The sequence below is a fragment of the Notothenia rossii genome (genome assembly GCF_949606895.1).
Source record: "Notothenia rossii genome assembly, chromosome: 7".
NCBI classification, from domain to species: Eukaryota; Metazoa; Chordata; class Actinopteri; order Perciformes; family Nototheniidae; genus Notothenia; species Notothenia rossii.
Genome location: NC_136905.1, coordinates 25,026,988 through 25,039,147, shown reverse-complemented (window position 1 = coordinate 25,039,147; position 12,160 = coordinate 25,026,988). Strand labels below are relative to the sequence as shown.

At 38.3% G+C, this 12,160-nt stretch overlaps 1 protein-coding gene across 2 annotated transcripts in view; it reads right to left on the bottom strand.

Annotated features, from left to right (window-relative positions):
* The window catches only part of adcy2a (adenylate cyclase 2a), an 88,542-nt gene that overhangs the window by 75,132 nt on the left and 1,250 nt on the right, over nucleotides 1–12,160 (bottom strand). For both annotated transcript variants that reach the window (XM_079693700.1, XM_079693701.1), the window contains exon 2: nucleotides 9,835–10,032. In XM_079693700.1, the coding sequence (XP_079549826.1) occupies nucleotides 9,835–10,032 (198 nt within the window). The remainder of the gene's footprint in view (nucleotides 1–9,834; nucleotides 10,033–12,160) is intronic.

The window sequence follows — 12,160 nt, the reverse complement described above, 5'->3', positions numbered from 1 at the left end:
TTATTTAATCGCATAATCAAGGAATTTAGCCCGCATAATCAAGAATTTTTGCCCGCGTTTTTTTGGAGGGTCTACTTTATTTTAGTTTTGTCATGTCCCTTTGTCCTGTGCTTTATGTTTATTCCCTTAATTAATTCTCCATCTCATTCCAGGCCTCCACGCTCCCCGCCCCCTTCTGTCTCCTGCGTCCTTGATTATTTTCCCCGCCCTGATTGTTTCCACCTGTGTCCCCTTTACCTGTGTATATATGGTGTTAGCTCCCTCCTGTTCATTGTCAGTTCGTTGTCTCTCTATGACCTACGTTCCTGCTTACCTCACGGACTTCTCATGGATCTATGTTATTGATCACTGTTCTAGTTTTTCTCGAAAGAGTGTTTTGTTTTCCTTGTTTTCATTACTGTGCAAATCCCAGTAAAGTCTTTATTTTGAAACACTATCCGAGTCTGAGTTTTGAGTCGTGCAATTGAGTTCATGCCTCAGAGTTCACTCCTTGACACCGTGTGTCTGTGTTGCTCCATTATTGTTGCGTGTATATATATATATATATATATATATATTGTTGTTTCCCACACCACTCCGCTCCTCCGCTCCCTTCACTGGCTTCCAGTAATTGCAAGAATCCACTTCAAAACAATGGTACTTACGTACCATGCTGCGAATGGATCTGGCCCTTCCTACATCCAGGACATGGTTAAACTGTACACCCCAGCACGTGCACTCCGCTCTGCATCGGCTCGCTGCACCCGCACTGCGAGGGGGACACAAGTTCCCATCAGCAAAAACACGTTGGTTTGCTGTTCTGGCTCCAAAATGGTGGAATGAGCTCCCCATTGAAATCAGGACAGCAGAAAGCCTACACATCTTCCGGCGCAGACTGAAAACTCATCTCTTTCGACTCCACTTTGAGCGATATAATTACTAACAAAGCACTTATATACTAATAAAGGGCTGGCTTATCTAAAGCCAGTTGAGTAGCACTTGAAATGTTTGGCTCTATGAAACCTGATGTACTTATATGATTCTGTTTTCTTCAAGGTTGTATCTTCCTGGTCGAATGCACTTATTGTAAGTCGCTTTGGATAAAAGCGTCAGCTAAATGCAATGTAATGTAACAATATGAAACAAAACTATTGTCCGAATGGACCTTGTCTCTGAAAGCAAGTTTAAATATAGAGTTTAATTTTCTTTGCATTATTCTTGTCTGCGTACCTGTGTGTTATTCTGGTCCAAATAATTCCAGCTGCGTTATGAAACCCAGGAAATAACTGTTTCTAATAATCTAGCAATCAATCAATCAATGTTTATTTATATAGCCCAATATCACAAATGTTACATTTGTCTCAGTGGACTTCACAGTTTGTACAGAATATCAGTATGACAATACGACACCCTCTGTCCTAGCCTATCTGCTTGGCTGAGCTTTGATTGGGCATTTCTATTTTATGCTTACATTTTAACGGTTCGGTGATTCCAGCAACAGTAGTTAGGATCCAAATGCAATGTTTTTTGAAGCTGTTTAGTGAAAATTGGTTGCAGGAACAGCTTCACAATCTGGCAAAAAAAGCAGGATGTCTCGGTCTATTTATAGTTTAGAGCAAACAACAGAATGAACAGCTCCTGAGACGTCTGTCAGGTGACTAGCAGAGAGGATAAACTGAACAGGGGAGAGGATTAGACAGGTAAGGAATGATGGCTGAAGTAACAATAGTGGCTGTGATATGTTTGCAGTGTGTACTCATATAAAAATATTGTCATAAATAGATATGATTTAAGAATCAGAACAGATACAGAATGCACCAACTAAACCAAGAGTACCATTGTTGTGGCATCATAATGCTACCATGCAGTCTTGGTCTATAAAAAATACATTAACTGTCAAAAGAGAAATATCTTCTTAACCCAAGACAGGGCTGCTAATATGCAGACAAGTGTCATTTAGCACAGCAACATCATCCCATAAATACTTTTTCTTAATTAATGCTCCAAAATCCGATGTGGCTACTGAATCATGAAATCATGATAATGGAAAGGCTGCATGAGGAGAGAAACCTGCCGAATTCCCCTTGATACAGTAATAAAACAGTGAGGAGCCTCCTTCAAGCACATAAGGACCCTCCCTCTGACAATTAAGTGGACAAAACTTTTTAGCGGTCCATCATGGTTCAGTCAACTCTGCTTCTGCCGCATTAATCCATTCCTTGATAATGACACTGAGTAGTTCATAAAACAAATTATAGAGATGGAGCGTCAGATTACATCAGGCTTTTAGTCTACAGTCTGTGGCAGAGATTAGTTTACTGGCTAGATTTACACTATGTCTGTGTGTGTGTGTGTGTGTGTGTGTGTGTGTGTGTGTGTGTGTGTGTGTGTGTGTGTGTGTGTGTGTGTGTGTGTGTGTGTGTGTGTGTGTGTGTGTGTGTGTGTGTGTGTGTGTGTGTGTGTGTGTGTGTGTGTGTGTGTGTGTGTGTGTGTGTGGGGGGGGGGGGGGGGTGTGTGTGTGTTTAACCCTAAAAAATGATATATATTATTTTCATTACTCAATAAATCTGAGGAAAAAAAAGACAAATTGGTGGATTTATAGTGTAGATGCAAAATGAATGTAGTAGATAAGACACAATCAGAAACGGGTTTATTGCCAGGTAGGTTCACACGTACGAGGAATTTGACTTGATGTCATGGTGCATACATACAAATAAAAAACAAATATTTAAAAAAGTACACAGATAGTGAACTACATTAAGAACACTGTAATAAAAATGTAAATATAGTAAGATAGCAATAAAATAAGCAGTAATTTACATCGAAATAGAATGCAATAATTTATAGAATATACAATATGTGCAGTAAGCAGTATTTAAACATTGTGTGCATTAATGTAATGCATATTGAGTCTGTGTTGTGGCTGAGGTAAATAGTCAGTGGGGGGTGCTGGGCCTTGTTTAAAAGGCCAGTAGCGGAGGGGAAGAAACTGTTCAGATGGCGAGAGGTTTTGGTCCTGATGGAGCGCAGCCTCCTGCCACAAGGGAGGGGGGTGAACAGTTTGTGTCCAGGGTTGGAGGGGTCGGCCACTATCTTCCCTGCCGGAAGTGCTTCCAGCCGAAGTGCTTGGTAATTATAATTTCCACAGTCAGTCTGATCATGTCGTCCTTGGTTCCTGAGATAATAGGTTTTTAGCACTAAAAATATATGATTTTCAATGTCCTAGAATAAAGACTCCGACTTCATATACAAATGTAAATAGCCTAATCACTCTTCGTTCACATGTTATTTTTGCATCTCTCCATGTCTCCGTCCCCTTGCATCATCCCCTCTATTTGCCTGCATTTTCTATCATTATTTTGTGTCTTATTTTTGTCGAATACAATCTTCTTTACAATTGAAACCTGGCAGGCCCCTTCCTTTCCGCACCTCCTCTGTCCTAAAGCATAATGAGGCTGGTTGTATACTCACAAAAGTGTGTGTGTGTGCGTGTGCGTGTGTGTGCTTGTGCGTGTGCGTGTGAGACGAGAGACACAGAGAGAAAGAAGGTCAAGACATCTCACAGTGAGGGTTAGATGCTGGTCCACACAGATAAGCTCATCTCCCCTTCGTTAGCAAACACAGAGGGCTTTGTGGGGAAATGATAAGCATCAAATTGATTTTTGGGCTTGAAAATGGAAAGTGTACTAAACTGACTCTTTGAGGGAAAAGTATCATTTGTAAGTCTCTGTGGTATTTCTTTACCTACCAGTGTACTGTACTGACAGTGCAGTTTGAAATGTAACCATCTCCTGTTCTCATATTATGGTCTCAATATTTATCATAAAGGATGTACAAATCCTTAATACAAATTAAGGATAGTAGGATAATCAAATAGTTGTCTTATCCAGTGCAGAAGTTCTTTTGAAAAATATATACAATTCCTAGCACCATCTGAAGGTAGTTAAAGCTACAAAAGTGATGTTATTTCTTACAGTGAGCAAATAGAGTTGCCTTGTTAGCGTGCAATGGTTCCGTTGAAACTAATGTGCACCGACATTACACGCACGAGGGAGAGATACTACAGCACAATCTTGCTGGTCCACCATTTTTTTTCAGTCACTGTTTCTTAGCCTAAAATAATTGATTTAAAAACACTGGCAATGGTAACTGCAAACATGACACTGCAGATTACTGACCTCACATTACCTTCTAGAAGAGTTATATTCTGCCAGACGTGGTTTACAAGTAGGGTCAGCTGTTTATTACCTGCATTTGGTTAAGTTTATACCTCCATTAATATTGATGCGTTTGTCACATGTTCTTGCCTTCATTGTACATTTGATTGTTTAGAGGCAGTTTGGAAGATAGGAGAGATAGGGCCAATGGCAAAAGTAAACCCGGGAAGTTGCTGCCACGTGGCATTTACCCAAACCCTTCAGATACTGCACTCACCGCTCTTAACTACTCGGCCACCACTACACCAATAACAACATGATCTACACTTCAAAATGTGCTGTTATGTTTTCCCAACTGTGGCACTAACCCTTGTCATGTTGTTTCAGTGGTAATCCTCTCTATATTTGTGCCTTACCCTCTCACTATGCTCCTCCTGTTCCAACCCTTTTCTCTTCCTCAGATTTATGACATGATACATTTCAATTGCCAAATCCCAGACATGTGTTGTGGATCTTTGCAGGATCATTTTAGCATTTCATCTATTTCACTGTTAACTGGTGTTTTGCCTTTCAAAGGATGGAAGTAATATATTTAAACAGATGCTTTGTGTGCCTTTGGGTACAATATTAAATAGCTTTCAGCAACAGAAGTCTCTGTTATGGGCAATTGACTTTGGAAATAAAACCACAAACAGAATAACTTTAATTAAAGGATGACGACAACATGCTATCACTGTCACTGTGGATGATTGGAGAAAAAGGCCATGTCACAGAAAACTAATCATCAAAAATACACACATTTTCTTTCTAAAATTATCACTGCATAAATATGGCCTATGTAACACTGGCTTTCAATTCCATTATCTGACCCGTGCCTATTTACACAGTCAGTTACACTGTAATACTATCATTTATTTAATTGAATTTTCTCTGCCATCTAATGAATGTAAGTCCACAATTAAGTCTCTTTCTGCTCTTTTTTTTTTTTTAAACTTCAGAGAGAAATACCAGACCCTTTGACTGCTTTAACAACGCTTTTTGTCACTCTACATGAAATACATATCTTTGTACGTGTTGGATTTAAAAAATGTCATCAAGAATCACTGTGTATCAGGATGGAAATAATATGAAAAAAATGCTCAGATAGAAAGAAATCCCAAGATTTAAAAATAATGTATGAATTCAGGGCTCCACCTCTCTGTGTCCAATTTTCTTTTGCCAGCCACATTGTTAATTATTCAGACATTTGAGTCTGCTATTTAAAGCACATTACAGGACATGCTGGTATCTTAGCAATTTACGTGCTTTAGTTATTAGTCTTTCATTGAATTGTTTTGCGTATGTAAAATGTGGAATTTCTAATTGTGTTTATGGTTAGCAACATTTTCATCCACTGACTAGCAACAGCAACATTGTATGAATGACATGGGACGAAAGACATCATCCTTAATGCGCTCCGGGCTTTACATGACAGTGGAGCTGGTGAGAGAGCATGATGCCCTCTGTTTAATCATGGTTTAATTCCCCTACTTCTCATGGTAACCTCCCTGCTACAGTACGGAGCATTTAATTAACTCTTACTTTTACTTCTCCTTCTCTCCTTCCCCCTGTTACTTATCCAGAGCAGACATACACTTAGCAACTGCACAGTAACACCAGGAAAAAGAACGATTCAAATTATTTGTTATTAATATAATTGGCTTTTAAGCAAATGTTTTGCATGCTCCAAGTCCAGGATTAAGTGATTGCAGCAGGGCAATTTCTTCAAATGTTACAATAGGTGGAGATCCAATATGGTTGGTGGCTTTAATTATGATGAATGTCCAAATGTCAAAAGCACACTCAACCTGCCAAATTTGCAACAGTAAACACATCAATCTAAATATAACATTAGTAACTTTTCAATTCAAATATTTTACTGAATGTAGGGCTTAAATTGATTATTACCAGTCTTGAGGAGCGGTAGCATTTATACTTATTCTTATTTATGTACTAACTGCCCTGGCATTAATGTTGACTTCTTAATCACTGATGAACAGACTGAAATAGCTTACTAACACTAGATCCAAAATGTGCTTAAAGTTTCCAGTTGACAGCCTTGGCTCATTTAAATACTGTTGCACAGCCCAAGAGAAACTAGTTCTTCATCACATCGGATAAACAACATCCTAGCCAGCCTGGACTCTAACCAGTTTGTGTGCCAAAAGATCCAAAGGATACCGTTTCAACTCCCCTTCACTGAGCCCACACATTTCTGGAAAACAACTGCATTAAAAAACTGTTTGTTGATTTCAGCTCAGCATTCAACACAATGCCCCACATGAGACTGAGCTTAGCCCCCTGGGCATCAGTACCACACTCAGCAACTGGATATTGGTCTTCCTCACAAGCAGGCAGTCAGGATTGGTAGTTCACATCGCATCCACTGAAGTGCTGAAGAGTGAAGTGCCCTCAAAGGCTGTTCCCCCTGCTGCCATCTGGCAAGGAATTACAGAAGTAAGCTGTTATGATTGCTCAAGAAACTCCAGTAACTAGTTTACTCAAATTAGACAAATTCTGTGCATTGAGGGTTTGTTTAGCCCAACTCCAGACCAATGCAGACGTATCTGTTGACATTCCATTCTTCTTCAGGCTGTGTGACTTCTGAACTTATCCTTCAATCCCCGTGGAAAGATGTTATTGTTTTTTTGTTCAGGACTATAAGTGCATTTAATTGCAAAACCAAATGACAATAAATTACCATTTTATCCTTAATTGTGATTACTCTTTACAATGTGCAGCAAGCATGGGAAGGAATTAAAATGTCATATATATTTCTCGCTTTCCCTATAATCTGAAATATTGTTAAATTATTAGCTTTTTAGAAATAAATGGACTAAGAGTAGGGAAATATTGCTAAGACATTCATCAAGTAAGGGTTTAATAGCATTTCTAGTATACCTGCATTTTTCTCACTCTAGCTTGACAGCTTGTCGGACTAAGAGTTATCGGCATGGATAAACTGTTGTTAGCTGCCACAGACGATAATACTGGCAGTAATGGATTGAGAAAGAAAAAAGGCATTTGGATAAAAAAAATGCCTTCTTTACCTCATACAGATTTACAAACAAAATCTAGTGTCATATTTTAATGCAAATGTTTATCAACGTAAAGTCATGGCACTTTACCCAACACTCAGCAAAATATTCTATGCATGACATTGCTGATCCCTTCAGCTTCCAGGTACTTTTTTATTTTAGTTTCAAGAAATACACATCAGTCAAAATATACAAAGCTGAGTATGCCAACCCTGTGGCTTTGGAAATGCATTATGTTAATTCAGATACAGATAAGGTAAAATAAGGGGACCAAGTTACTCAGCCAGCTGATAGTATTCGGTAAACATTAATTCATTATTTCAATAAAGCAAGATAATTTAAAAAAAAAACGATTGATTGAAAGGACAGTCACTTTAGAGTGAAAACGTAATGCATGTTTTAGTGGCTGGATCCTGCCTGAAAAACAAATAAACAGTGACTTAAATGTATTATGTCAACAGGTTCCATATAATTGTATTATGTTAGTTGAAAAAAATAGTCTCAAATTGAACATATTACTTTTTATTTAAACTTAATATTATTGCCTTCAATTACAATTGTGTGTAATTTGTTTACATAATACATTTATTTAAGTCACCGTTTGAAAGAGATACAAATATGTTCCTTTAAGTGTGGTGATTAGTGTTTTTGAAGGGATGCCAAACAAGTGGACAAATAGAAAGCTAATATTGTTTTTCATTTATCCTGGCTTGTTGGCAAACAGCACATCTCTGTTCTCTCGAGTGGTCAATTAGATTAAAGTAGTATAATCTATAATATGGCAGTAGCCTCTAAAAACTCATGAGGCAATGCCAGTCGACAACAATATCTCTTCAGATACGTATTAATTAGCATGGCAGAGATGCAGTGGACACAGAGCAGTAATAGCATAATGGCCTGCAATTTTTAGTAAGCAAAAGAAGGGAATGAATGGAGATTCGTGTGAATCAGAGCATCTTTAGCTACCTCTTTGTGATAGAAACGGCCACATCAGACATCTGTTTTGCCAAGTACTGTTGAATGAGCACAGCTTTCAAACGCTGAAGACCTAATGTGCTGTGCTGCTTTCAATGAGCCCTGATGCAGCAAGTAAATGAAAATGATGCTGTCCGTCTTGCCACATTTACCTTCAGATGTATACAGAATGAATTTACACATCAAATAGTAAATAGCTATATTACAAGAAGACTTGAAGCTGTATTTCTTTTTAATAAAATGTGAAACAAATGGGCAGTTACACTTGTTACTGCTTTACTATAACACTAAATCATATCCACTGCACTACCACTGAAACATGCAATAATAGTCCAATTTCATAAGAAAACAGTTTTCAGATCAATGGTCATTGTTATTCATTCTGACTCATCTGCTGCCGTATAATAAGAGGGCTACATACTCAGTAATTCAGCAGTAGTTCCCTTGAAGCTGGCAAATATTTGGATATAAACATCTATTGATTTATACTACTTGATATACAGTAGTTTAAAAAAAAATAAAGAATTGGCCAGGCTTCCTTAATACACTTTTCTGTTAGTACAACTCCATATACAGTGGCTTGTAGGTTTTGTAGCTTTAATCTATACAAACACATCCCTTGAAATAGTAGTTACAATTCAACAGTTACATAGTAAGCCATTTTAATACTTCTCACTAAATAACTAAACCCCACATTTCTTGTTTGTGTATTATACATTTTCCCCTTTTTTTGTGCTCCGAATTTCTGCTCAATGTGTGTGAGTAGTAAACTTAAAAACAAGCAACTGAATGGATGTCACATGCAGGACCAAACGTCCTATTTTTAAAGGCTTTAACTGGACAGAATCTGAGTCAGATGTAGCTGTGGATTTGAAGTCTAAAGGTCTGACACATGATACATAACTGTGATGACTAACAGGTCAAAAATAATGCAGGTGGATATAACTCACACTATGATAAGACATTTTTCATTGGTTTACTTCAGGGCGTTTGTTTCCTAATCCCTCTGAATCCTAAAGTCCTGTTTCACATGTATCCATGTTTAACTACACTCCACACTATAGACAGGAGATAATCTGCACACAATACGCTCTCATCATAGACTAAAAAACAATATTTGGTCTGATAAAAACCCATATGTGTTTAGGCATTATAGAAGCAAACTCAAATAGAACATAGAGTGAATAAAAGCCAAGTAAATATTCTGTCTCCCCTTGCTACTAGCTTTCATGCTGGTTTACGGCAAAAATCATTTGTAGATACTTCTTTCCTGAACTTTCACAACATGTGCAAATCCAGCACAATCCCCACAGATGTTGCCATTAACCAAAGGAGAACTCAGTTTAATAGGAAAAAGAGTTAGGGGATAAATAACAATCATCCACCAGCTATATCCAAAATCCATTGGCCTACATTTCTATCGTATCCCCTATGTGCTCATATTTGAACCATGTTCAGTTTGTTTTAGGCACTCCAATGAATTCCATTTTCAAGAGAGAGACCTAGGACTAGGAGTGAACCATGTACTGTACTGTATACACAAATACGTCATTCACAATCAGTTGTTTTGGCTTTTCCTTACGCTACTAAGAGTAGCGTAAACCACACGTGTCTATACATCAAATCAATTCACCAACAAATCTTACCTGATCCCATGGACAGATGATCCCACCGGAAAACATAAACAGGTAACCCATGGCAACCAAGCATGCCCAGATAACCAGGGAGAAAACACGTAGAAGCTTCTTGAAGATAGACTCAATGCAGACGAGTACAAAAACAGCCAGAAAGATAGCCATTGCCGTTGGCACAGTGATTACAAAGGCCACGTGGTCCTCAATGTTCTGAAAAAAAGCAAAAGATACAAAATGTAGAGCATTACAAGAGAAAGTGAGGCATGGACAGGAGACACGTGATTTAAGACAGAGGGGAAGACATGCAATGCATCAGATAACAGCTGAAGAACGAATCTTGAAGAGAGGTAAACACAGCAAAACAGAGACGTCTAAGGGGGCATGAAACAGCCTCTCAGTGTTATAAAATGCCACGCCTCTAGCCCCGTTACTCATCTTCAGTGTCCTGCAAAAACAAAAACAACCAAGGCGGACATGTCAGTGACTCACCCAGAGAAACAGTAAAAACATAAAACAAATTATTTTGTAAATGTTCGACTTTCTCAGCACAACAAGTTGCGTAAATCTACCCGCTTTATTTAATGTAAGGAGTCAGTGACAAGATATAACCAATGCCTTTGTGCTCTGTATATACAGCCACAAGAAATTGTGACATGTCTCAGAATGAATGGAAGGCTGCAAAAACAGAATGAATATAAAAAAATGTTCGTATACATGGCTTGATAAAAGCAAATTAAGTATGGATTTTACAATTGATTTGCTCTTAAGAATGGTTATTTTAATACACATGGACAATATTGGTCCATATCCTGTTTTCCATACATAGATGTAAAAGCAGAAAAACCTTCCTACTGAGAGTACATCTTATTGAGTGAAGGAAAACGCTAAAAAGCCCCTAGTTTAACCAATAGCAAAGTTGGAGCCGCATCCATAATGGATTTGCTGCTGCCTTTCTGAAACACTCTTAGATCTGAAAGTTCTAATAAAAATTTCAGGAGTTTCTTCAAGGTAGATGTTGGAGGATAGCACAGAGAAATGAGCCGTTTGTGCTGCCTGCCTTTGCCAGGTTTCATCACATCACTGATTTGCCAGTAGTGTGAGGGGATGGGAAAGGGTCACGATACGGATATGCAGGCAAGTAGATATCAACCAATAAAAATGTGCCTTATTTCCTACAGTAGTTTGCTGCTCCTTGCGGCCACAAAAACCTCCAAAAGACTTTGGCAAACCCCCTGATTGTTTCATAGAATCCTGTGAAAAACACTCTTTTCATTCAATCTCAAACCTAATTTGCTGACACTAGATCCTAATTCACGCATACAGCTGTTTGCTCTCTAATGTATTTTTGATCTTTAAAAATGTTTAATATTCACCATGTAAATTGTAATGCATTATGCAAATGAAAGAAAGGTTTTCTTTGAACTACTACTACTAGTTTTTCTAAATTATAACAGCCATGCATGCTGTTACAATAACATTCAATAATGTTTTTTTATTTATCATGCTTGAAAATCACTAAAGATCCGTACTCATTCCTTCTTCTACCAATCTCTCTTTCTCCTGCTTTAGCCCCCCACCCCCACCTTTCCTCTGTCTCTTCCATAGGCTCACAGTCAATGCACTGGGAAGGCAGAGGATATTAGTGGCTGCAGAGAGCCACAGAGAGTCTGTCTCGCCCAAAGCAGAGCTCCAAAAAAGCTTAGGATTTAGGTCAGCCATGGCAGGATGGAAGGATGATGGGATACCAATGAAAGAGAGACAGAAATATGAGAAGGTGAGACATGACACAGTAACGAGCCTGCATAGTAACAGGGGGAGATGGAAGGGAAAAAAGGGAGTAGCTAAAGCCATGCCCATCCAGCACAAGGATAGAGAAAAGGAGTATATGTAGGACACACTGACTTGACAGTGGCTTGACAGGAAAACTGAATTATATCAGATTTCAGGGGAATATCTTTCCTTAATACTCTGGATTGTAAATGTTTCTAATTCTACATCAATACTTAATTTTAAGCTCATGGTTAATTTACACTTTCACACTTTTCCCAAGCTTTGACACACATACTGCCAGCTGGATGAAATAATGAATCCAAAGCGAAGCTATCAATTAGTGACTTCATGGGCAGGAACACCAGTTGTGGCTAAGGTAATGAGTCATAACAGTGATTGATTGTCTTGATTGTCCAAACACTCATCTTACTGACGGCACCATATGTTTGTTATATGTTACACTGCATGAAAACAACTTCACAATATCTCTTCTTTATAGCAGACAGGGAATGGAAAAGGGCACCCCTAAAGCAAAAATGTTATATTCATCTTAATATATCCTCTTAAA